Genomic DNA, 27,915 nt, shown 5'->3' with positions numbered 1-27,915 from the left:
CCAGGCGAATTAGCTGAACTGGGAGGTTGCGTGCCCTTGATGGCTTTTCATCCATTTCCACTTTATAGTAAATACAGCTGTTCGAAGGATAAAACTAAACTTTGTTATTGATAATTAGTAATTAATCAAAACAATTTTCTCAAGCATATATCAAATGTCCTCATGCACCCAGACAAATAGTAAAATATGAACTATATTTTTGACCAAATTATATTAACCTAGCAATAAAATGCTACAAAATTACCAATGGCTAATGAAACTCAACAAAACACAATTGGCAACTTTTTTTCTATGGTGCAAGAGAAAAAGCACAGGACTAATTTTATTAATTCATGGGGTGTGGGTGTTGCTGGCTTGGCCAGCATTCATTACCCATACCTAATTGCACTTCAGAAGGTGATAATGAGCTCCTACCTTGAACTGCTTCAAACCATGTGGTGTAGGTACACCCACAGTGCTGTTAGGGAGAGAGTTCCAGTATTCTGACCCAGCAATAGAGAAGGAATGGCGATTGGCTTGGAGGGCAACTTTCAGTTGGTGGTTTTCCCATGTCTGTTGCCCTTGTCCTTTTAGATGGCAGTCGTCATGGGTTTCCATGGTGCCGTCTTAGGAGACTTGATGAGTTTCTACAGTGCATCTTGTAGAGGTCTGCTACTGTACATCAGTGGTGGGAGTGAATGTTTGTTTGCCAATCAATTAGGCTGCGCTGTTGGGTTACTGGTATAGGGTGGATACGTTGACTTGAGTAGGGTGATCATTGCTCGGCACAACATCGAGGGCCGAAGGGCCTGTTCTGTGCTGTACTGTTCTATGTTCTATATGAGGCGCCCAGAATCATAACCGGGTGAAGCGCCATTTTTGAAAAGTAGAGAAAAAGAGGGCTAAAGGCAGGATGCCGCAGGGGGAAGCGCTGAGGTATATGCCGCACGCTAATTGGTTACAACCGGGACTATTAATTAATATACTATGCGGCCCTTTAAAATTGTGAATTTCTGAATGTGGCCCTTACACGGAAAAGTTTGCCCACCCCTGCTTTAAAGAGTGATCAGGCGAGCTACCCCTAGCCACTGACCTGCTTTTGTAGCCACATTATTAATATGGCTAGTCCAGTTTTAGAACAGTACAGCACAGAACAGGCCCTTCGGCCCTCAATGTTGTGCCGAGCCATGATCACCCTACTCAAACCCACGTATCCACCCTATACCCGTAACCCAACAACCCCCCCTTAACCTTACTTTTATTAGGACACTACGGGCAATTTAGCATGGCCAATCCACCTAACCCGCACATCTTTGGACTGTGGGAGGAAACCGGAGCACCCGGAGGAAACCCACGCACACAGGGGGAGGACGTGCAGACTCCACACAGACAGTGACCCAGTTGAATTCCTGGTCAATGGTAATCCCCCAGGATGTTGAGATGGGGGATTTAGTGATGGTCAAGGGGCTATGATTAGAGTCTCTCCTGTTGGAGATTGCCTGGCACTTGTGTGGTACTAATGTTACTTGTCACTTTGCCAGCCCAAGCCTGGATTATGTCCAGGTCTTGATGCATTTGGACATAGACTGCTTCAGTATCTGAGGAGTCAACGAACATCCCCACTTCTGACCTTATGATGGAAGAAAGGTTATTGATGAAGCAGCTGAAGATGGTTGGGCCGTGGACACTAAACTGAGGGCCTTCTGCAGTGATGTCCTGGAGCTGAGAAGACTGACCACCAAGACCCACCCCCATCTTCCTTCGTGCTAGGTATGACTGCAACCAGCAGAGTGAATGCCCCCTGATTTTCATTGACTCCAGTTTTGCTGAGGCCTCTTGATTCGGTCAATGTGTCCTTGAAGCCAGTGGCAGTCACTCTCACCTCTGGAGTTCAGCTCGTTTGTCCATGTTTGAACCAAGGCTGCGATGAGGTCAGCAGCTGAGTGACCCTGGCAGAACCCAAACTGAGTACATTATTGGAGCCACTTGATCGTACTGTTGAGTCCCCTTCCATCACTTTACTGATGATCAAGAGTAGATTGCTGGGATGGTAACTTGGGGGTTGGTTTTGTCCTGCTTTTTATGTACAAGAGATACCGGAGCAATTTTCCACATTGCTGTGGAATGTGTTGTAGTTGTACTGTAACAACTTAGCTCGAGGCCCATACACCTTCAGTACTATTGCGGGAAAATTGTCAGGGCCCATAGCCTTTGCAGTATCCAGTGCCTTCAACCATTTATTGATTTCACGTGGATTTAATCGAATTGGTTGAAGAGTGACATCCATGCTGGAGACCTCTAGAAGAAGCAGAGATGGATCATTCACTCAGTACTTCTGGTTGAAGATTGTTGCAAATGCTTCAGACTCATCTTTTGCACTGATGTGCTGGGCTTCCCATCATTGAGGATGGTGATATTTTTGGAGTCTCCTCCAGCGAGTTGTTTAATTGTCCACCAGCATTCACCGCTGGATGTGGCAGGATTGCTGAGCTTAGATCTGATCCATTGGTTATGTAATCGCATAGCTCTGACCACTTGCTGTTTGGCATACAAGTTGTCCTTTGTCGTGCTTCGTCGGGTTGACAACTCATTTTTTAGGTATGCCTGGTCCTGCTCCTTACCTGCGCCCTGCACTCTTCATTGAACCAGGGTTGATCCCCTGGATTGATGGCAATGGTAGAGTGGGGGCATAGGCTGGACAAAGAGGTTACAGATTGTGATCGAGTACAATTTGCTGTTGCTGATGGTCCATAGCGCCTTTGATTTGAACAGTACAGCACAGAACAGGCCCTTCGGCCCTCGATGTTGTGCCGAGCAATGATCACCCCACTCAAACTCACGTATCCACCCTATACCCGTAACCCAACAACTCCCCCTTAACCTTACTTTTTAGGACACTATGGTTGTCCAGTCTGGAGTTGCCAGATCTGTTCGAAATCTATTCTATTTTTTAGGGTGGTGGTACACACATGATCAAGGGTATCCTCAATGTGAAGATGGGACTTCATCTCCACAAGGATTGTGCATGGCCACTTCTACCAATACTGTTATGAACCAAAGTATCTGTGGCAGGCAGGTTGGCGAGGTTGAGGTCAAGTATCCTTTCCCCTCTTGTTGGTTCCCTCGTCAACTGCTGCAGACCCAGTCTAGCAGTTAGGTAGTGCTACCAACTACTCTTGGTGATGGACATTGAAGTCCCCCACCCAGAGTAGATTCTGTGCTGTTGCCACCCTCAGTACTTCCTTCAAGTTGCGCTCGACATGGAGGAGCACTGATTCATCAGCTGAATTGGATGGTAGTAATCAGCAGGAGATTTCCTCGCCCACATTTTACCTGAAGCCATGAGACTTCATGAGGTCTGGAGTCGATGCGAGGAAAACTCCCTCCTGACTATATATCACTGTGCCGCCACCTCTGTTGGGTCTGTCCTCCCAGTGACAGGACATACCCAGGGATGGTGATATCTGGGACTTTGTCTTCAAGGTATAATTCAGTGAATATGACTACTTCAGGCTGTTGCTCGACTAGTCTGTGAAACAGCTCTCCCAATCTCCCAATTTTGCCACAAGCGTTCAGATGTTGGTAAGGAGGACTTTGCAGGATTGACAGGGTTCAGTTTGCATTGTCGTTTCCAGGTGGTCTGTCAGGTTTCACTCTTTTTTTGTGTTTTGAGTTTTGTGTTTTTAGCGGTTGAATACAACTGAATGTCTTGCTAGGCCACTTCAGAGAGCATTTAAAACTCAACCACATTGCTGTGGGTCTGGAGTCACATGTAGGCTAGGCCAGGTAAGGATGGCAGATTTCTTTCCCTAAAGGACATTAGTGAACCACTTAGGTTTTTATGACAATTGACAATGGCTTCATGGTCATCATTTGAATTTTAATTCCAGATTTTTTTATTGAATTCAAATTCCACCACCTGCCGTGCTGAGGTCTCCCCTCATAGTTAGATTGCGGGCAATCTAAACTGCCATCGTAAATCAAGATTACATTTTCCAACAGACAAGCCCCAATTGCGAATAATGCTCAATCTCACTGCTCAACTCTATGTGCATCAACTGAAAAGATGATTCAGATCGCAGAACCAAGTTATTTGGAAATGAGATTTCAGCCACAATTTGAGGAAACATATCTATATTAAAACATAAGTGCACGTCCAGGTTCATTTTTTCCCTTAGTGAGCAAAGTTCAGTAACATGATTTATCACATTTACATGTAATGCACGAGACCTTTCAAAATGATTTTCCAGAGGCAGATATTAACTCAGTTTAATTAATTTTTTGGAGGAAGTGTTGTATAAATGCATCAAATGTAATGTATAACCGCATTTAGTGGGACAATGTTGACATGAGAAACTGTTCAAATTTTTTTACTTTGACAAACATCGTGCGCAGCTTGTCACAATATGTGAAGATGCATTGACATAATTCACGTCAGCGCCATTAGGTAGCAGTGCTAACTGCTGCGCCACCGTGCTGCCCTGTGAGCTTAGAACTTTAGAAAGGATTGCTTTAGCGTTATCATACAATTTGTGGATACATTCAAAAAAAAAAAGTCAGAACATTAGGATTTATCAGCACCAGCAACAATAAAACAAAGGAATATAGGTGGTCCTTTTGCTACACCAAGGTGGCGCAGAAAGAAAAAGCATAAACCATAATTTGAGGAGAGGTTGAATAAACTCGGTTTGTTCTCACTGGAACGACGGAGTTTGAGGGGCGACCTGATAGAGGTCTACAAAATTATGAGGGGCAGAGACAGGGTGGATAGTCAGAGGCTTTTTCCCAGGCTAGAGGGGTCAATTACTAGGGGGCATAGGTTTAAGGTGCGAGGGGCAAAGTTTAGAGGAGATGTACGAGGCAAGTTTTTTTACACAACGGTAGTGGGTGCCTGGAACTCGCTGCCGGAGGAGGTGGTGGAAGCAGGGACGATAGTGACGTTTAAGGGGCATCTTGACAAATACATGTGGGATACATGGGATGGGAATAGAGGGATACGGAACCCAAAAGTGTAGAAGATTTTAGTTTAGACGGGCAGCATGGTTGGCGCAGGCTTGGAGGGCCGAAGGGCCTGTGCCTGTGCTGTACTTTTCTTTGTTCTTTGAATATTTTCACTGTATTTATTTAGAAAATAAAATAGGCCAGAATCTCTGCTGACCGGGTATACCCAGTGGCAGTATTTATAAACTATTTGAGCTTTGTTTCCACTATGTATTATATCATCTCAATCCCTGCATGATGAACTCATTTGGATATTTTGTGGGCTGTTTTCCTATATTTACGATTTGAAGACAGGTTAGATCTACGAAGGCAATTTAACTTCAGCGTAGGATTTGAAGACTTGAGATTTGTAAACCAACCAAACAGAATTCGACATTTTGACAATGCTGTTAACATATCGCTTGGGTTTAACTCTATGTTAACAAGCCTACTATTTGCTTTAAACTGTGCTCGATAAAAGCATTACTGAAATAAACTGCTTGACAAAACATTTTTTGCAAGATCATCCCTCTCGATCCTAATTTTGATAGTAACCAGACAAGCTCAGTTGTCCCATCAATCATTCAGACTGCCAGCATATCATTCTTGATAATTTTGCCCAGATATTTTTTTCCAAAACAGAAAATGACAATCATGGCCCTCTCTGATCGATTTCAATCTTCCTTGCCCACCTTTTTGTCATATACCACAACCTCATTTCTCTCCAAAGACTAGTTGCCCCATAAAACTATTTTTTAAAAAAATTTAGAGTACCCAATTCATTTTTCCAATTGAGGGGCAATTTAGCGTGGCCAGTCCACCTACCCTGCACATCTTTGGGGTGTGGGGGCAAAAACCACGCAAACACGGGGAGAATGTCAAAACTTCACATGGAAGCCGGGATCAAACCTGGGACCTCGGCGCCGTGAGGCTGCAGTGCTAACCGCTGCGCCACCGTGCGCCCTTTCCCTACAAACTATTTATAAATAGCGTTTCAATGCTCTTCACCAGTTTCCAAACATCTATACTTTTTGAAAAGCGAAAGATTTTGCCCGATTTCTGATTTTGTTCCAATACAAAATTTTTCCAAAAATTTTAGTATTGGTGCCTAAAGTTTTTAACCAGAATGAGCAGTTTACTTGTACTCTCTACTCCCTTCTAAAAATATTCAGGTCACATATTTCAATTAACAGATTTTACTAGAATCTGATATTGGTCTTATCCAACACTTGATTTATACATCACCTAATAAATAATTACATTATCACCATTATATCAGTCTAAGAGAAATCAAATCAGCATTTCTGCTAAGACATTAAAATCAGTCATTATATCGCAATAGATTTCTTGATCTACCTAATGAGTTCACTGCAAAACAGCAATAAAGTAAGTGTGCTGTACGAGTCTGAGCAATCTTGCTGGAAAAATACACAATCATCAAAAGCTTTAAAAATTAACTGTTGCCAACCAACTGAAATAAATAAATCCATTTTGAGATTGTGATCAAAATAGACACACTCTCAAGGAAACAAAATTGCATCATGCCATACTTACAGGAGACCATTTGCATACTCGTGACAACTTTCACAGATAATGTCTACCAAATGCAATGACTTCAATGTGTATTTACCCATAACTTTATACTGTATGTTAAAGCAAAATAATGGACAATCTTGAATGACATTTACCAGATATATACACTAATGGTAACACCATTAAAATTAATTAATATCCTTCACAAACTGTTTGACACTCAATAATGGTTATGTACTTAGAGAAACTTAAATAAATTTCCGTATGGTTGGCATAAGTGACTTAATTGCACAGTGAAAGTGCATTCATAAAAACAATCACAAGACTAAATCAGTGCATTTTATTCATTATTTTTGGCAGTGCAAGAAATGAGTATAAGTGTGGCTTCGGCAGGGTGGTCCTAGCCGAGGCCCAGAAATGAAGCAGAGTCCTGTTTAATAGCAGGTTTGATCTCGGTGCTATAAGCACTGGGAAACTCCTTGCTCAACGGGCCCAAGGCAAGGCCATTAGATCCTGTGCTTTGGGTAACGCTGGCGCAGACATATTCAAATGGCACTAATTACTCACTTGAATATACAAATCTGGATCCCGCCCATTGAGGGCAGAATCCAAATCGTGAGGCCTCATCAGATCTCTTTAGATCTCATGAAGCGTTACCAGCGCCGTAAATCTCACGGGTCCTCTCATGAGATTTACCGGTCTCATCGTGTCCCGAGTCGGGAGCAATGAGGCCGTTAGATCGCACCCGTATTTTCTACTCTTCCTGTTTTAGGTGACGTACACCGTTTTCAGCATCAATACACCATTTATTTGGAATGGGTGTTTCTGCTGCAAATTCAGCCTCCAATGGGAGTAAATACTTACATGCACTACAGTAAAAGATTAACAAATAAATTTAAATGATGAGGCCATTTCCAACAGAAATAAAACTGATTATTTGAATGGCTAATTTTTAAAAATCACCACCAAAAAAAACTATTAACATGATGATTTATTTTACATCCCTACCTGGACAATCGGCAGCCTGACTGATTGCTTCAACCACTGCTGATGTGGCCTCGGAAAAGCCTGTAAAAACTCAGTGAAATAAACATTTTGTTGTTTGGCTTACTAACTGGAGCACTGTAACTTGATAGTTGTGAATAGGCTCCAGGATATATTTGTGGAAAGTGATTAGAGGCTATGTTTACTCCCTGTTATCTCCTAATAAAGGCTTTGTGCTTAAGAAAAAGCAGGTGGAGGGGGACTGTAGTTAATGGCTGTTAATGTTAAAGTGAATTCTGGATTTTCAAAAGCATTGCAGGTCATGGATCTGGCAAGTTGTTCTGTATAAAGTATCTTCAGTCCTTGCTCATAGTGTGTGTTGAGCTGGTTCTTTGAGTCTGAGCGCCTCTGTCAGGGCGACAATTTACATTACTGAACAAACATAATTTAAGGCGCATAGAATTGGTTCCATATCAATTTTCTGACCTCGTCATGGAAATTAGAGCTGACATTAGAAAAGTAAAAAGTTTCCTAAACTCGGATTCCTGCACTCAGTAGGTGATGCTGATTAAAACTTCACTGCAGAGTTACACTTCCCCTCATGTCCGAACCAGATCTTTGTAATAAATGTAGTGAAGTGAATAAAAATCTTTCATAGTCTAATAGAATTTGCAGTAGTCCATAATTACATTCAATTGCTTGCGAGGACCCCATTTTATCTGGTGCCTATAAACAGGTCAACAAGAACACCAACAGCAATATGAACTCCCCCGCCCCGCCCCAGGCAGATCCTGAACTCCCATTTGTCCTCTAACTCAAAGGGTTTCACACTTAAAACAAATTCAAGGCTGCAAGTTGATAATCTCTTCTCCTGTCCCTGAATCACCGTCTCAGTCAAAGGGTGTATCTCTCTCCCCCCCCCCCCCCCCCCCACAAAAGAAGTTATATTCTCAATGCCTCCAAATATAAAATGAAATACAACTTGCATTTATATAGCACATTTTAACATTGTGGATAGCACAATTGCTTCACAGCTCCAGGGTCCCAGGTTCGATTTTGGCTTAGGTCACTGTCTGTGCGGAGTCTGCACATCCTCCCCGTGTGTGCGTGGGTTTCCTCCGGGTGCTCCAGTTTCCGCCCACAGTCCAAAGATGTGCAGGTTAGGTGGATTGGCCATGCTAAATTGCCCTTACTGTTGGGTGAGGTTACTGGGTTTATGGGGATAGGGTGCTCTTTTCAAGAGCCGGTGCAGACTCGATGGGCCGGATGGCCTCCTTCTGCACTGTCAATTCTATGAAAGTATTTTTCAGGGTTTTGATCAAAACAAACTTTGACACCAAGTCACATACTGAGATATTAGGACAGGTAGGTGGGTTTTGAAGAGTGCCTTAAAGGTGAGAGGGGTTCATGGCAGGAATTCCAGCGGTCAGGGTCCAGACTGTTACAGTGAGGCAACTTATGGGGCAATGAAAATCTAGGATGCACAAGCAACCAGAATTGGAGGAACAGAGATTTAACACTTCACACCACACACACTGATCTTTACAACAAGATTTGCAATACCATAGGAGAAATGGTACAAGGGAAATAAATAAACCTATGCCCAGGAGGTAACATGTGGACTGGGTTGATGGTTAGGTCTTTTAAAAAGTTGCCTGAAGTATGCAAAAAGAGCAGTGATCCATGTATGATGCAGTCTTTTGGGACTAAAGAATATAAATGAGATTTGATGGCAATATTTCAGAGCAGTAAAATTAAATTAGTTTTACAAAGCTAATCCAGAAAAACAATGAGTGAAGCAGTTAAAAGCTACCTGCAAAAGTAATAACTTTAAAGATGTCCATTAATGTAGAAAATAAATGACCAATTTATTGTAATAACCCAGCATCTTCTTGAATTATGTACACTTGGCATATTACAATTGGAAAAAGTATTCCCAAAATTAATCGCCCATATAAAGTATGAATAATACTAAGACATTTAGTTTAAACATAGATAAAGCAGTAAATTAAAAAAAAAGAAATTGCAAGAATTTTTACGTTTAAGTAAAAGGATACCTTCTATGAATATTAGGTTGCTGTTGTCTACATCATGGTTTTTCAAACTCAGGGTCACAAACTGCGGGTGGGTTGTGGGCGGGTGTCGGGAGGGTCAATATCGCAGGAGAAGCGCTGAATGGCCGCGAGCAGCTTTTAAGAATGTCAGCCAAACCGGCCTTAAATACAAACGATGGAGTCTTCCTGCCTGAAGTGGCGGCAGGGAAGTCACATGCCCGGCGCATCCACTGACATCATGCACCCTGAACGTGCATGCTTTGGGCACAAAGTCACAGAGGAGAAAGCCCTCCATTTTGGAGCTGCCAGCAAGCAAGCAACAAGGCTGTGTGAAGAACTGAAGATGGGCAATTTTGTAATCAGGAAGAGAGGGCCAGAGATACAAACAGGCCAGGATCTCACAACTGAGCTTCTTAGGAGAGCCCACGGCAGGGCAAAGCAGTTCTGGTGTTGTCTGTATGCAGAGGCTCCAGAGCCTCTGGTGAACAGCCAACAAAGAAAAAACGTAAATGATTTCTTGAACTGTGGCTTTGTTAATTGCGCCAATGCAAATCAAGAATGCAAAGCCCATGTGTATTACATGCAAGGAAGCACTGGTAAATTAAAGTTTAAAACCCGCAAAACTTCAAAGGCATTTGAAGACTAAGCATGGTGTGTTTGAGAACAAACATCTTGCTATTTTCAAAGGATGCAGCAAGAATTTAAATCGTCAGCTGAAGTCCTTAGCAGAAATGTAATAAAGCAAGTAAGATTGTGAGGACGAAGCAGGCTCACCTGTCGCAATAACAGTAAGAAATAATGATGGGCAAGGGCAGTATGGTGGCGCAAGTGGTTAGCACGGTTGCCTCAAGGCGCCGAGGTCCCAGGTTCGATCCCGGCTCTGGGTCACTGTCAGTGTGGAGTTTGCACATTCTCCCCGTGTTTGCATGGGTTTCGCCCCCACAACCCAAAAGATATCCAGGGTAGGCTTATTGGCCACACTAAATTGCCTCTTAATTGGTAAAAATGAATTGGATACTCTAAATGTAAATAAATAAATAAATAAATAAATAAATAATGGTAAATAAAGATCAGTCGGCGTGGGTCCCGAAGGTCAGCTGTCATGGGCTCCGAAGGTTGGCCAGGTGGTAAAAGTTGGTCACAGGAACAAAGTTTGGAAAACACGGGTCTACACTGCAGCATTGATGAAATAAATGAATTTTTTTTTAAGACAACCATCTACCCTGTCTATGTGTAGCCTAAGCTTGAAACCCTTCAAAATCCAACTCTTTTACAATAGTCAAATCCACAATTCTAGTTTTGCAGATTACACAGTTCTAGAACAAAAACTTGCATGTATACGGCAGCTGTCATCACACAGGATGTCCCAAAGTTCTTTACAACCAACAGTGCAGTCATTTTTGCAATGTAGGGAACACAGTCGGCAATTTGTGTAACGACACACTTCCACAAACAGCAATGTGGGAACTGTGTTGTGTGGAATGTTACTTCAGGACCAGAGATTGTCATTAGTGAGAGAATAATGGTCTCCACAAAAAGACGATGCCTTGTTTCAGCTCCCTCCAGATTTAGTTTTTATTTCTGGAAAGGGAGTGGAAGAATTAACTTCAACAGCCAACATGTACAGACTGGGTGAGAATTTGAAAACCTGTTCAGTCCAGCATTAGGAAGATTGGGATGTAGGAACTATTCTTCCTCATGTCTGCTCTGCCATTTAATGAGATTGGGGCTGGTCTGTATTTTAACTCCATCATCCTTAAAACATTTACTAAATATAATCTATCAGTTTCAGTTTGGAAATTTGCTGTTAAGCCCCCAGCTTTAACAGTTGTTTGTGGGAGGGAGTTCAATATTTCCACCATCCCACTCGAATGGCACGGGGTTGGGAACCTAGGCAGAGTGACAAGACTAAGAGAAACAAGGGCAGTAATGAAAGAATAGTAAAATGCAAAAATGGTAGACAGGGTAATCGAGGGCGAGAGGCAAATAGGGCAAAGTCCAAAGAAAAGTTAGGATGATTACAAATCGCAAAAAGGCAAGGCGAAAGGCGTTGCATCTTAATGCACAAAGCATTCGGAAGAAAGCGAGTCCTGAAGGTTTGCTGGTATGGGTGCTGAAGGTCCGCCAGTTGGCAAGAGTGAGTCCCGGGGAAAAAAAAGTTTGATCAACACTGGTCTAGAGAGTCCTTTGTGTGACATTCCTTCAGGGATAAATATTGGTCAGGACACTGGGGATAATTCCCCTGCTAGTCATTTGAATAGCGCCACAGAATCTTTTAGATCGACCCAAGAGAGCAGACTTGGTTTAATATTTCGTCTAAAAGGTGGGGATATCTCTGACAATACAGCACTCCCTCAGTACTATACTGGAGCATCAGCCGATTGATTTTTGAGCTCAAGTCCTGGGCTGTGACTTAAAAGCCACAAATTCTCGACGAGGAGAGAGAATGTTGCCACCTGCACCACCGCTGAAGAACAAGGTTGAGTATTGTTAAATTTCACACGTACTAAAAATGCCTATTTAGACAAATTTGAGAACTGCCGCAACTTTTTTCTCACATGTGGTCATTTATTTTATAATTGTTTGGTTTCCCTCTCATCTGGATAGGCATCTATTTCTTCACCCATCCAAAGCATCTCAAGATACTTTTCTCATTGAAGCAGCAACATAAACACAAGCTGTTATCAAAAACTTAATGGTAAATATAATTAACCACTGATTTAAAACACAAAGTCAACAACACTTTACCCTTAATGTAGTGAAACATTCCAAAAAGCCGAAGGGCCTGTTCATATGCTGTACCTTTCTTTGTTCTTTCTTTTACTTCAGTTGAGCAAAATCGGGAAAAATTAGACAGTGAGCCAAAGGAGATATTATAATAGGTGATCAAAAGCTTGGTCAAACAGGTAAATTTAAGGAGAGCTTTAAAGCGCGCGATGACAAGACTCAGAAATTTTGAGAGGCATTTCAAAAACTTAACACCTAGATAGGTGAGGCGAAGGAAGTGGGGAATGGGATGAGAAGTGGAGTTGGAGGAACACCAAGTTCCTCGAGGATTTTAAGGCTGGAGGTGGTTACAGAAACAGGAATGGGCAAGGCCACGGGGGAATTTAAGGGTAAGAATTTTATAATATAGGTGTTCAGGGACTGGGAGCTAATAAGTCAGCACAAACAGGGGTGACCGGACTTGGTGTGAGTTAGAATACAGGAATAATGTGCTAAAGTTTGTGGAAGTTGAAAGGTAGGAAGCTGGTCATCAGGGTATAGGAATTATGAGTCTGGAAAATACATGCACCGGGGATTTCAAAAGCAGATGGGCTGAGGCGATGTTACGGAGATAGAAGTCGGCAATTTTCTGATTTAGTGATGGAAAGTTCAACTTGAGGTTGGTCACGTTAGCGAGTTTCCCCAGGCAAGATTTGTTATGATGTCGGATTTTTGTCACACAAATAGATGCAATATATTGTTCTTGAGACAGATAGAAAATTGGCCAAAAATGTTGTGGTGAGACATTATGGGCGTGTCTATGCAGAGGTTTCGCTTGCAAATATCTTGGAAAATCAGAAATTGATTAGCCAAAGTAACATTATTGCAAGTCCTTGCCACTGCCGGTTTTATAAAACAGGGAATGGAATATAAGCTAGGAACAATATGGGAGAATTCCTGAGAAAGTTGACTGCGAGTGGCGATATACATTCCATTCCCAGGCAATGGATTACCTCTAATTTTCTCCAAATAATTCCCCATTTCATATCTTTCACAAATAAAAATATGGCAATTATCAAAACTAGAAAATTCTCCCAATAATGTTAATAAAATAAATAGAAAAAATAATCCAATCCACTTAGCTCGTTTTACCCAAAAGCTGCTACATTTCGCAAATGGGGAATCAAATTTGTCATAAGGACTGTCACGATAGGGAGGTACTAGAAATATTGGTCCAGAAATGGGGTCCAAAAATGAAACAGACAATTTAAAGGTTTAAGCTGTAGCCACCTGGGGTGGCCACTGCCCAACACAAAATGGAAGATTACAAAGAATGCAGGGAAAATGGACATGTTGCAAAAACAAGCAGCTTGCAAAAGTGCTTGTGTATTCTGACTGCTGCAGAAACCAGACGACACTGTGAAAGAAAACAAGTTAGCATACTAATGAGTCGATACCCGGTGATTCCCAGGTACAATGGAAACAAGTTAACTCAAATCACTACATTGAGTAGAAGGCCAGACTTCTCGGCGCCAAGAGAAGTCCAAAACAATAAGCCCCAAGAACCGCCCAGTGATCGAGGGACTGCCCCGTTATTGGGGAAATTCAAATCAATCAATTGGGAAGAGACCCAATCGATTGTGTGTGTATAGAGGGTCCACCCAGGTGTGCGCGAGACCCTGGGAGAGGTATAAAGAGACCCCGACCCCAGGTCGCTCTCTTGACCAGCTCCTCTTAGCCAGCGCTCTCCTTGACCACCGTTGCAGCAGAAGACCTTGAGAAGGGGAGGCCTGGTCAGCAGCTGCCATCAAGTAAGTGTCATATAACGCACGCTACGAGAGTAGACACTCCTTTAGTCCGACTGGAAGCCTGCGGATCCAGGACAAAGCTAGAGGCCGTTGTTCCCTGATCCGGCAGTTCCCTTATCCAGATAAGTATTTGGCCTGTTAGTGGTAGGATTAGCCTAGTCTTGTCCTTTTATATACATAATTAGTAGATAACTGTATTATAATAAACTTGTCTTGTTTGAACTTACTAACTGGTGTATGGAGTTATTGGTCTGAACTTGAACTTGAAGCGGTATCTTAACGATACCTGGCGACTCTAGAGCTAAGGAACGAAACAGAGCCAAATTGAGTGAAAAGCACACTCACCCAGAACGAGCAACAAAGCAGAATGGAAACTGCGATATTATCAATTTAGAGTTCCCAATTATTTTTTTCCAACTAAAGGGCAAATTAGCATGGCCAATTCACGTACCCTGCACATCGTTGGGCTGTGGGGATGAGATCCACGCAGACACGGAAAGAATGTGCAATCTTCACACGGATAGCAACCCGGGGCTGGGATCGAACCCGGGTCCTCGGTGCTGTGAGGCAGCAGTGCTAACCACTGCATCACAGTGCCACCAGCAACGGGATACCTAGCTAAGTCACAGGCTTCCATTCAAGCCTGACCTCATGAGGGAATGCATAATGTGATTCAGTAAAAACCCATTGTTTTTCAGGACATTCCTGCAGGACCAGACATTGTTCCATTAACAGAGTCTGCGGCCCAACCTCACGCACAAAGTTGTCTGAGGACCTAATGGTCTAGAAATGGAAATCTAGTTGCATATGAATGGCCTTTTTTGTCGACGGGAATGGGCTGCCAGCCAAATGATGGGAATAGATTCAGGTTTGACCACCTCAAGGGAGAAGCTTTGTTTGATGGGCTGGGTGGAGCTTAGAGTGAGAGATTCTTTTTGAGAACAAAGAGAGAAACAGGTAGGCAGCCAGTGGAAGAGGTCATAACAAAAACCCACAGAAGGAAGTCATGAACAGGCAGTCATAAAACCGTTACAGAGAAGCATGTGGAAGGCAGCCAGTCTGGTCAGAAAACCTGCAAGCAGCAGATGAAAGGCAGCCATGGACCAGATCATGGGGGAAAAAAACAGAGAAAGAAAGCTTTGGCAAAAGATTCTGAAAGAGATGACCCAAGCAGAAGGAAGATTGCTTCCCAAATCAAAGTGCCGCCTTTGCCTTGACGAGTTAGTGGAACAAGAGCTGAGTTTAAGGCCAAGTTTTGTTCAATGGGAATTTGTGTTTACGTTAAACTGTACATAATCTATTTGTGTTAGAACTGTGAAGTCTGGGGCAGCACGGTGGCCTAGTGGTTAGCACAACCGCCTCACGGCACTGAGGTCCCAGGTTCGATCCCGGCTCTGGGTCACTGTCCGTGTGGAGTTTGCACATTCTCCCCGTGTCTGCGTGGGTTTCGCCCCCACAACCCAAAAATGTGCAGAGTAGGTGGATTGGCCACGTTAAATTGCCCCTTAATTGGAAAAAATAATTGGATAATCTAAATTTATAAAAAAAAAAGAACTGTGAAGTCTGAAAGTTAAATAGTGTTTTCTGTTCTTTTAATAAAGTTGTGTTTAGACGGGAGAGGGACTTGAAATAGGCACTGGAAAGGAGGTCGAGGGTGGAGGCAGCCAAAGGGCGGGCCAGGAATGGCGCGACGCACGGGTCAGGGGCCGGCCCGAGAAAGGTTATGGCTGACCGGCGGGGTGGGGGGGGGGGGGGGGGATGTGCCCCCCGACCAGGCTGATCACCTGGAACGTCAAGGGACTGAATGGGCCGGTTAAGAGGGCGCGGGTGTTCGCGCACTTGCGGACCCTGAGGGCGGACGTAATTATGTTGCAGGAGACACATCTGAAAGTGTCAGACCAGACCAGGCTAAGGAAGGGCTGGATTAGCCAGGTCTTCCACTCGGACTTGGACTCGAAGTCCAGAGGGGTGGCAATCATGATCAACAAGCGCGTGCAATTTGAGGCAGAGGGCATATCTGCAGACAGGGGGGGCAGATACCTGATGGTACGGGGCAGACTGGAGGGGAGAAGGGTGGTGCTGGTGAATATATATGCCCCGAACTGGGATGACGTGGACTTTATTAAAAGAGTGCTGGGGAAGATCCCGGACTTGGATTCTCGCAAGCTAATAATGGGAGGGGACTTTAACATGGTCCTTGACCCGACTTTGGATCGGTCGTGTCCCAGAACGGGTAGACTCTCAGCAATGGCAAGGGAGCTGAAAGGGTTTATGGGGCAAATGGGGGCAGTGGACCCCTGGAGAGAGGGACAGCCAACAGGAAGGGGCTACTCGTTTTACTCGCACGTCCATAAAGTATATTCCAGGATAGATTTCTTTGTAATAAGCAGGGACTGTATGGGGGAGGTAAAGAACACGGAATACTCAGCAATTACTATTTCAGACCATGCCCCGCATTGGGTGGACCTGCAGTTCGGGGGAGCGAGTTATCAACGCCCGCAATGGAGGCTAGATGTGGGACTGCTGTCGGAGGAGGGGATCTGCGAGAGGCTTCGGAAATGTATAAAAAATTACCTGCAGGCGAATGACACTGGGGGGGTCTCAGCGGCGACCGTGTGGGAGGCGCTAAAGGCAGTAGTTCGGGGGGGAGCTGATTTCAATTGGGGCCCACAAAGCCAAGGCAGACCGGGCAGAGATGGATAGATTGGTCAGGGAAATGGGCCGGATAGATGAAGAGCACGCGGAGTCCCCGGGGGAGGTTTTACTCAGGGAAAGGCGGAGGCTACAGGCGGAACTGGGGGCACTACCCACGAGCAGGGCCGTGGAACAGCTTAGGAAGGCGAGGGGAGTGGTGTACGAGTATGGGGAAAAGGCTAGCAGACTGTTAGCGCAGCAACTCAGGAGGAGGGAGGCGGCCAGGGAAATAGGTAGAGTGAGGGACGAGGGGGGGCGCAAAGTGGAGGATCCGGCAGAATTGAACAGGGTATTCCGGGACTTCTATCGTAAGCTGTATACTTCGGAGCCGCCGGAAGAACCGGAGGGGATGAAAAGGTTTCTGGACGGGTTAACATTCCCAACAGTTGGGGGGGGGGGGGGGGGGGGGGGCAAGTGGAAGAGCTGGGCGCCCCGATTAGAGTAGAGGAGGTATTGGGGGGCCTAAAGGCCATGCAGTCGGGGAAGTCCCCGGGGCCGGATGGATACCCAGTAGAGTTTATAGGAAGTTCTCTGAGCTGGTGGGCCCGGTCTTGGCGAGGGTTTTCAATGAGGCAAGGGACAGAGGGACCCTGCCGCCGACAATGTCACAAGCCACCATATCTCTGATATTGAAGCGGGGTAAAGACCCGGAGGTGTGCGGGTCCTACAGGCCAATCTCCCTGATTAATGTAGACGCCAAGCTCCTGGCAAAGGTACTGGCGGGGAGAATGGAGGACTGTGTACCGGAGGTGATTGGGGAGGATCAAACTGGGTTCGTGAAAGGTCGGCAGCTGGCGGCCAATCTGAGGAGATTGCTCAACGTGATAATGATGCCCCCGGCGGGTAGAGAGGTGGAGGTAGTGGTGGCAATGGACGCCGAGAAGGCCTTTGACCGGGTAGAGTGGGACTATCTATGGGAGGTGCTCGGACGGTTTGGGTTCGGGGAGGGATTGGTGGATTGGATCAAATTATTATATCAGGCCCCGAGGGCCAGCGTCAGGACCAACAGAGAAGTGTCGGAGTACTTTAGGTTGTACCGAGGGACCAGGCAGGGCTGCCCGCTCTCCCCGTTGCTGTTTGCGCTGGCCATAGAGCCGCTGGCGATGGCGCTGAGAGCCGCAGAGGGTTGGAAGGGGATGGTGAGGGGCGGGGTTGAACACAGGGTTTCTCTTTATGCAGACGACCTGCTCCTGTACGTGTCGGACCCAGTGGCCGGGATGGGAACTATACTGGGAATGCTGAGGGAGTTCGGCCAGTTCTCAGGATACAAATTAAATACGGTCAAGAGTGAAATGTTTGTGGTCCAGGCAAGGGGCCAGGAGAACAGATTGAGAGGGCTACCGTTTAGGCTGGTTGAGGAAAATTTCCGGTATTTGGGAATCCAGGTGGCACGAGACTGGGGCAGGCTGCATAAGTTAAATTTGGCCAGGGTGGTGGAGCAAATGAAGGGAGAGTTTCGGAGATGGGATGCACTCCCGCTGTCGCTGGCAGGGAGGGTGCAGACTGTAAAGATGACAATCCTCCCTCAATTTTTGTTTATTTTTCAGTGCCTCCCGATCTTTATCCCACAGTCCTTCTTCAAAAGAGTTAACGGGCTGATCATGAGCTTTGTCTGGGCGGGAAAGTCTCCGCGGGTAAAGAAGGCGATGTTGGAGAGGAACCGCAGCGAGGGAGGGCTGGCTTTGCCGAGTCTGGTCAATTATTACTGGGCGGCCAACATCGCTATGATAAGGAAGTGGATGGTGGGTACGGGGTCTATTTGGGAGCGAGTGGAGGCGGCTTCGTGCAGGGGCTCCAGTTTGGAAGCCCTGGTCACGGCTCCTCTACCGCTGCCGCCGGCCAAGTACACCACCAGCCCGGTAGTGGTGGCGACCCTGCGGATATGGGGCCAGTGGAGGAGGCATGTGGGGGAGATGGGGGCGTCTGTCTGGGCGCCAATCTGCGACAACCATCGGTTTGCCCCCGGCAGTATGGATGGGGGGTTCCGAGTATGGCGGCGAGCAGGGGCGGGAAGGGTGGGTGATATGTTCCTGGAAGGGAGCTTCGCGAGGTTGAGGAGCTTGGAGGAGAAATTTGGGGTTGTAAGGGGAAATTATTTTAGATACCTACAGTTGCGGGACTTTGTTCGTAGACAGGTCCCATCTTTCCCGCGCCTCCCGCCAATGGGGATCCTAGACAGAATAGTCTCTGGGAGGGATGAAGGGGAGGGTAGAGTCTCGGGTATTTATAAGGTGCTCATGAGGGAGGAAGGGTCCCAGACAGAGGAACTGAAACTTAAATGGGAGGAGGAGCTAGGCGGGGAAATGGAGGATGGGCTGTGGGCAGAGGCCCTGAGTAGGGTAAACTCGACCGCGACATGTGCTAGGCTTGGGCTGATCCAATTTAAGGTCGTTCACCGGGCCCATATGACGGTGGCTCGGATGAGCACATTTTGCGGGATAGAGGACAAATGCGCTAGGTGCGCGGGAGGACCAGCAAACCATGTTCACATGTTTTGGGCATGCCCTGAGCTGAGGGGGTACTGGGAGGGATTTGCGGGGGTCATGTCCCAGGTGCTAAAAACAAGGGTGGTGATGAGCCCAGGGGTGGCAATTTTTGGGGTTTCGGAAGACCCGGGCGTCCAGGGGGAGAAAGAGGCCGATGTGCTGGCCTTTGCTTCCCTGATAGCCCGGCGACGAATATTATTGGCGTGGAGGGACTCAAAGCCCCCGAAGACTGAGTGGTGGCTTGCGGACATGTCGAGTTTCCTGGGGATGGAGAAAATCAAGTTCGCCTTGAGGGGTTCTGTGCAGGGGTTCACCCGGAGGTGGCAACCATTCATTGACTTCTTTGCGGGAGAGTGAGCGTCAGCAGGGGGGAGGGGGGGGGGGGGGGTTAGAGTAGAGTAGGAGGGAAAATATGGCGGGTAGTACCGGTGGGAGGGGAGCGGGCTTGTGCAATATGTTACGGTGGAAGTATTGAAAGTACGTGGATGTTTGCACATTTTTGCTTCCTTTCTGATGATGTCTGTAACTGTTTATAAAGCCAAAAACTACCTCAATAAAATTGTTTATTAAAAAAAAATAAAGTTGTGTTTAGAAAATAACGAAATTGCTGATGGCAGGGGGAATGGAGAAGGGAGTGGTGTCGGCGATTTATGGGGCGATTCTGGGAGATGAGAAGGCACCGCTGGAGGGGAATCCGACAAAGTGGGAGGAAGAGTTAGGAGAGAGCATGGAGGAGAGGTTGTCGTGTGAGGTGCTCCAGAGGGCCTGATACAGCTGAAGGTGGTGTATAAGGTGCACCTCACAAAGACGGGGATGAGCCGACTCTTCTGAGGGGGTAGAGGATGTTTGTGAAACAGAGGATGTTGCCGGGGACGTGGGCCGCAAACCACGTTCATGTCTTGATCCTGTCCAAAGCTGGAGGAGTATTGGAGGGATGTGTTCAGGGTAATTTCGTAGATGGCACATGTGAGGCTTGAGCCGGGACCTCTAGAGCAGCGTTTTTCAAACTTTTTTTCAAGCGACCCACGCCACATTCTAAAAAGGATTTCCATAATTAATGTTGAAAAGGCACACTCATTCTTGACACTTCTGTATCATTCAATGTAAATTTGTAAATTGAGCTGTGGTTTCACCTTAAACGAGAGCTCCATCCTGACACATTGCTAAATGGTGTAACTCAGGATTATTTGATTATTTTATTTCTTCACAACCATTGTTCGCATTTGGAAAATTGCGTTCAAGTGCTGGAAAGATTAACAGGCTCAGTATTGCACAGGTTCAAAACCTAACAAGACTTCGGTTGGGAAACTGCACTCAAAACTTCAACTTCAGGAACAGGAGCCCTAACTGTTGAATGAAAAACATGGTCAGACAGAACGTCACTGGATGCCGGTCAGTACCGTTTCACAGCTAAATATGTAACAGATTGAAAGCATGCTAAAGAAAAACAATGCTGGGCACAGCTCAGCTGGCCAATATACATTCCATTCCATACACCTGCAACATTTTACTGGCTCCTGTATACAGGAGTATAGTTTAGTCTCCAGCTAACGTCATCTTTAGCGAACAATTCAAGTCCCGATAAAGGTAGATACAAAAGTCATGGCTGTAGAGGAACCGATTCAGCTGCTGGAGTCCATGTAGCCACACTGCAGAAACGGATGTTTGGGGACGAGTGCCTGGGAAGAGGGGGTGGAAATCGGCAGAGGACGTGATGTAAAAAAGATGCGTCCTTGAAGGACAAGAGCCCCGATGTGGAGAGACAATTCAGAAGTGGAAGGAGTGGACATAGCAGCATGAACAGCTGGAGGAAGCTGTATGTCCAGCTTAACTGAGGCAATGATAGAAGTTGCACAGGGTTTGTTAGTGACACACTGAACTCAAGAAATAATACCACACTGAACTTGAAATAATGCAGATCCTGACGCTGAACACAGTAGCAAGATCTGCCACGCAAAGAGTATTTTATAGGTCTCTGACTTCAAACTGTCCAACTACACTGTGGTCCAGAGAGACAAGGAAGTCCACGGCACCAGTTTCTTCATCAGCCTTGCGCAGTCATAAACCGTAACGCAGTAAAAATTTACCCAGAGAGAAAACGGTAAACATGGTCAGACAGTGTTTGGGATCATTTTGGTGACGTTTTGGCGACCCATGCTTCACCATCCGGTGACCCATCCGTGAGTCACGACCCCCAGTTTGACAATCACTGCTCTAGAGGCCATATTTGGGGTGTCGGATCGACCAGTTGGAAGCGGGTGTGGAGGCAGATTTTTAGCCTTCGCCTCGCTCATCGCCCGAAGGTGGATCCTGTTGGAGTGGAGGTTAGTTTCTCCACCCTGTGCCCTGGCGTGGTGGGGGATCCGTTGGAGTTTTTGAACACTCGAAAAGGTGAAGTTTAAGTTGAGGGGAAGGATGGAAGGGTTCTACAATTCATGGGCTTTGTTTATTATGCTCTTTCAAGAATTGGATGACATCGAACATTGTGGGGGATGGGGGTTGGACTGTGTACATTGTTGGTGACTACATATGGGTGGATGGTGGATTCCTGAATCCTTTTCTTTGATGTTTGTATTTAAAATGTTGAGGTTTGTTTGGGGGTTGGTGGGAAGGAGGAATTGTTGGCCAGGGGACTGACATTGTATTTGTTACCGTTGATTCTTTGTTGGTGGGTGTAAATTTGGATGAAAATGTGAAAAGGAATAAAAATATTTTTTAAAAATAAAATAAAATAATAAAGCCCAATTTCTTATGTTATCACTCCCGGAACAAATCTGTCTTTTCTGCACAGCCTTAAAACCTAAAAACGTTACACATCTCGTTCAGTATCCTAACCTTTGTTACGGTCCGACTAAGGATCCGTAACAAGGAGTATAATTATAATTAATGTAAAAATATTATCCTCAGATATAATGGGATGCCAACACACATTTTTTAAATAGGGATGCTCTCTCTGCTTGTTCGAAACCTTATTCACAGGTGTGCAAATTAAATTACAGGAACTGACAATAGCAATGGCAATATTGCCAGACTGCACAACTCTCAAAATTGTACTATCTAAAAGCATAGATGCAGCATAAATGCACTATTAGACATGGAAAGAATCTATTCAAATAATATGAAGGAGGTACAGAATTTCTGGTTCCAGCATTTCTGGTTCCAGCTCAAAATGGTCATATATTCAGGTATATGCCAATTTTAAAATGTTTCTAAGGACATAGTGAACTGCTAGTATGCACGTGAAGTGCTTTGTACAAGGTAGTTATGTTCTAGACACTTATATAAATTTCAATACACGTTAGCACTATTACGTGATCAAAAATATTTGAAGTAATGATTTCAAGAGTTCAAACCATTGTTTAAAAGAAAACGAAAGCCAACAACAATTTGGTGCGTCTTGTCGTAAGCACTTTTAAAGCCCATAGCCGCAAAGTGCTCTATGTTCGCTACGTAAGCATGTTATTTCTCTAGATTTTTAGGCAGCTCATGAAGATTGTCTCCTGAATCAAACTTTAACAAGTTATCTTTAAGACACCCGAAAGGGGAATAACAGGACGTCCATTAAGAATAATATGACTGTAAATGCGGAGCTGGTTAAATTAACACATTATTACAAACCTAAGCGTTGATTTAAATATGCATGTGATTCTGCTTTGCGTTGGTGAACCAATCGGTAGATAGATTTACTGCAAGACATGCTAATTTATAAGTAATTTCAGCTAGGCTTATTATTTACAAGTTTCATTTTGAAGTTTATTGAGGCTATTACAATCTAATTTTCAATGCTAAAATCAAAACTGGAATAAAGCAGACAATTAAACACTGGCAGCAACCTAATTTGGCACATTAGCGTTATTAACAAAAGTATCAATTACAATGCAGCAGCAAGTAGAAGCAATCTGGGGAAATATTAGTGACCCCGTGCAATAAATGACCAGCTTGCTTAGTAATTAGAATAGACATTCTAATCACACCAAAAGTTAAATAATAATGCACACAGGAATGAATCTTATCCCTAACCTACGTAAACAGTTGATGTAATTCCACTTATGAAGCGGAAGTCACAAAATCCCAAACTGGGAATTCTTGCTTAATCTGTGGATTTAGCTCTCTGTTTAGACGATTTCCTCTTCTGTTTAATTAGATTACTTAAAATCTGCGCACAATAGCTGTTTACCATTCACACCACTTTGAAAACTATTCAGAAACAAAACAATTAAGAACTTTTCCGTTAATTGTAACAATGGTTTCTGGCCTATTAGAAACTAGAGAAAAGCATAGTTTTACCTTGAAGCTACTCTGATTCTGTGAAATTCTGCTCTCCGCAGAATTATATGTAAAAAATGTTTGTTTATGGGAACACAATTACAAACAGAACATTAACTTGGTTTCTCTCTATGATGCTGCAAGACTTGTTGAATATTTCCAGCATTTTCTCTTCTTATTTCAAGACCAAAGAATCAATATTTATACCAGTTGATGGTGTATGCAAAGATAGGCATAACATGATATCCTTACCCATGGTCAGATTCTGTTATAATCATAGATCTTAAAAGTGTGTTGTATTTCATTCATGTTCCACTCCAATCAGAATTTGGAAAATAATGATTCCTTATATACTAGTGAATGCTCTTGATGGTAAATTAAAGATACATTTACACTATGTACTTGTGATTTTAGCTTTCAGCCAATGTTAAACGTGGGTGACCTGGAAGTTAAAATTATCTCTTGATAGCGTGCCACTGTTTCGTTCCAGATTCCGGTCAACCCGTGCTCCAGATTCAAGCTCCACTTTACATTAACTTCTACAGAATGACATGACTTTCCATCAATTAAGCTTGAAATAGTTAATTAGGATGGACTTCCGGTGGCGCCCTCGAGGACGCAGGTCGCAGGTTGGATCGCTCCCGCTCGCGATGGGCAAACGCACCTTTTTCAACTGACTTTTTCGGGACCTGGCGACCTGAATCGGTGGAGGAGACGATAGGGAAGAGGCTCCCCCCCCCGGGGTATGGACAGCTGGACCAGAAGTGGTCGAGTGGAGCGGCAAGGATCGAAGCGGGAGCAGCGGGGACCCCAGACCGGGCGGCGAAGCATGGCGGACAGCAGGGACCAGGGAGCGGAGGCTTACTGGCCAAGGGGGCAAGAGATGGAGATCTTCAGGAATTGGTTCGCCAAACTGAGGAGGGACATGCTGGACCCGATGAGAGCGGTAATGGACCTAATGGTCAAGACACTGGCGGTCCAAGAGAAGGCGCTCAGGGAGGTCGAGGTGAAGCTCTCCAGCCAGGCGGTCACGGTATCGGAGCTGGAGCACGAGGTGGAGGAGCTGAACGCCCGTCAGAGGAGGATGCAGGAGCAGCTTGAAGAGCTGGGGAACAGAGCCTGGAGGCAGAATTTGAGGATCGTTGGCTTCCCCGAGGGCTGCGAGGGGTCGGATGTGGGTGCATACGTGACGGGTATGCTCGAGGCACTGATGGGACCGGAGGCCTTCCCTCAACCCCTGGAGTTGGATGGGGCACATAGAGCCCCCGCAAGGAAGCCCAGGACGGGCGACCGACCGAGGGCCTTAGTGGTCCGCTTTCACCGGCTTGCTGACAGGGAACGTGTGCTGCAATGGGCCAAGGTGGAGAGGAGCAGCAGATGGGAGAACTGCGAGGTACGTATTTACCAGGACTTGGGAACGGAGCTGGCCAAGAGGCGTGCAGGATTCATGAAGGTAAAGGTAGCCCTCTACAAAAAGGAGGCGAAGTTTGGAATGCTGTATTCTGCGAAGCTTTGGGTTACGTTTGAGGAACTCTACTACTACTTTGAGACACCAGAACAGGTTTGGACTTTCATTAAAGATAAGAAACTGGATTTGAACTAACAGGCACTTAGTTCTTTCAGTGCTGTACAGTGGAGGGGGTCTGTTAACCTAATTTGCTCTGATTAGGTGTGGACTTTTATTAAAAGAAGCTGGACTTGAACTAAAGGACTCTGGGCTCTCAGAGATTTTGTGTGGCGGCGGTTTGTTAAATGATCCTGTACTGTAATGTTTTATCCAAGATTGTTTTCAGGGGCGGGGGCAACTGTGAAGTAGAGCAGAGGAGACTTAAGTGGGCAAGGGGGAGTGACCAGGGATCCCCCGGGGAAGAAAGTCGCTTGCAGACTCTCAGGGAGCAGCGTAGCTATACAATTAGACTAATTCTCCTGCATTCCCCCACCCATCTTTTTGAAAGCTACAGCTGAATCTTGTTCTACCATCCTTTCAGGCAGTGCATTCCAGCTCACTACCGAATTTATTTTAGGTTTCAGTAAATAACTTTTCACTCTTACTGAAAACCCCCCAGTTACTGAATAACCCACATCACTAATAGAAAAAAGTACATTCCAAAACCATTTTCCAATATGAGAACAACGCAACAAGAGCCGTATAACTGTATTTTGGATAGCTCTGACAAGAAGCTAACACAGGCACAAAGGGATGAGCTCATCCTTCTGTGCTGCAACAGTCTGCTTTTGGAACCTGAATATCAGGGTTGACAGGATTCTTTTATGCCTATGGTTCAATTGTGACCATTATTTCCAACATATTAATTGATTTCAAATGAATGGAAAATATTTTCATCATTCCCTTTTCTCAGTTACCTTTTCAACTGTTTTCATAGCAAAATGCGGAGGATTTTCTTTTTTAAATTAAAAGTCTCTTTTAAATATAAACTTTTCTTTTAACAATTAAAATGGTAATCCAGTGGTCTGGTAACTAGTTTTCGTTCTTTTTAAGATGACCATGATGGAAATGTATTTTTCTAATCAGAAGAGAATCAGTTTTGGGTGTGATGTTTTAATGCTAAATTATGACATTGCATGATTAGGACATTTTCCAATCAGATCTGCTGCATCATATGCAACTATCTGCAACAGGCAATTTAAAATCAACCAAAAGCAAATTATGAATGTGGGATTAATAGTGAGGATCACTACAAGTTATTCTTTGCAAAACCAAATAAACCATTTCTTAATCCAGATCATTAATAAAGGATTTGAAACATGCAGTTTGATAGACAGTGAATACATCACCATAAATATAACCTTTGATGAAGTCCAACCAGTTCTCCAAGTTTACTTCCATATTCTGTTCCTGAACAATTCAAAGATTGTAACAACTGCCCACCATTTAAGAATTTCCCAAAAAAGAATTTCAACAAAATTAAATGACAAAGAAAATGTCACTAAATAAAAAAAAAGCTGCATATCAACAGTATTCTTTCTATTCAATAAAAATCAGACACATCATTTGCTTAAATATAGAATTACGTACTTTTGTGATAAGAATTCTGTAATCTTCTACCATCCGGTCATTGTTATGGCATCCTGCAAGCAGCTGCCAAACTTCACCTCGTAGGGCCTCAGGGACACCACTTCGTACTAAGGCAGACAGCGGTTTTGGTCTTACACTCAGGTTTAGATGCCTGCGCATAATTTGAAATCAGAACATGAGACACTTCAAGTAAAATAACATGCTTGCTGTTCCACAAGTCCACTCATACAGAATGTTAATATAAAAACACAGATGACAACCTCATCTGCACTAATGAATAAAATGCATTGAAACATAGAACCTTGAGAAGAAAAAAATACATGTCTAATCACAAGGAAATTATTTTTCATTCAAATGGCGTCGGATATAATAATTACAAGTGTACTAATCACCGCTGACTCGTGCCCCCGACCAAATGGCACTTTGTACTGTGTAAGAAGAGGGGTTTTTTTTTGTTGCAAGATTCTGATGTGACTGACAGCCAGGAAAAGTATCTTGCTGATACACAATTTAAAAAAAAATATTTTAATATTTCAGCATATTTATGAAATTACTGGCTGTATGTAGGGCCTATGAAAATGGCGTATAGAAGGAAACCCTGCTGCAAGCTTACTTCCATCTGTAAGTAAAACTCTCAACTGAACTAAAAATAAAATGTTAAATGGAGTTCAGCTATCAGAAAGATGAGACCCAGAAACTGATTGGTGTAATTAATTCATGATTAGAATCATGAACTAAAACAGCTACTTAAAATATCATGATCTTTAATCCGTTAGGTACAGGCAGACTTATCCGTACTCATCAGCAGACCACCAAATGGTCTGCCAGCTCCCAATACACTAAGTTTCTTACATGACAAAGAAAATTCCACTGCTTTGAGAATGGCACTAGAAACACGATGTCCCAAATGACCATATGGTCTTGGTTGATGCAGTTCTATGAATTTAAATTCTAAAGATCAAAATCATCTTGACACAGCAAACGAGTAGGAACAGGACTATCACAAGAGATTACAGTCTCTTCCTATTTACTTCAATGATGTGAATAATTTCAGGTCTGCCAAAAAAATCTCTCAGGAAATGTTAACTGTTTCAAGTAAATTAAGATTTAAACATTTTATTTTTGTACCACATAAAAGACATTACGACGTAGCTTTAAAAAAATTACAATTTGTACATCTGGATCTTCAGGTGGCATCAAATTCTGTACTGTGTTTTTAATTTTAAAAGAAAATATTCACTGAGGGCAAGTACAGACTTTCCAAGTATAGACTTTAACTTTCCAAATATTGACTGGAAAACCTATAGTTCGAGTACTTTAGATGGGTTTGTTTTTGTCCAATGTGTGCAGGAGGGTTTCCTGACACAGTATGTAGATAGGCCAACGAG

General features: G+C 44.3%; 1 protein-coding gene across 6 annotated transcripts in view; it reads right to left on the bottom strand.

Moving 5' to 3' along the window:
- LOC119955671 (rab GTPase-activating protein 1) overlaps positions 1 to 27,915 on the bottom strand; it is a 223,105-nt gene that overhangs the window by 89,511 nt on the left and 105,679 nt on the right. For all 6 annotated transcript variants that reach the window (XM_038782106.1, XM_038782110.1, XM_038782109.1 and 3 more), the window contains one exon: positions 26,528 to 26,678. In XM_038782106.1, coding sequence (XP_038638034.1) covers positions 26,528 to 26,678 — 151 coding nt within the window. The remainder of the gene's footprint in view (positions 1 to 26,527; positions 26,679 to 27,915) is intronic.

This window comes from Scyliorhinus canicula, chromosome 21 (genome assembly GCF_902713615.1).
Source record: "Scyliorhinus canicula chromosome 21, sScyCan1.1, whole genome shotgun sequence".
Lineage (NCBI taxonomy): Eukaryota > Metazoa > Chordata > Chondrichthyes > Carcharhiniformes > Scyliorhinidae > Scyliorhinus > Scyliorhinus canicula.
The sequence above is the reverse complement of the archived record's forward strand: the minus strand, read 5'-3'. Positions and strand labels throughout refer to the sequence as shown.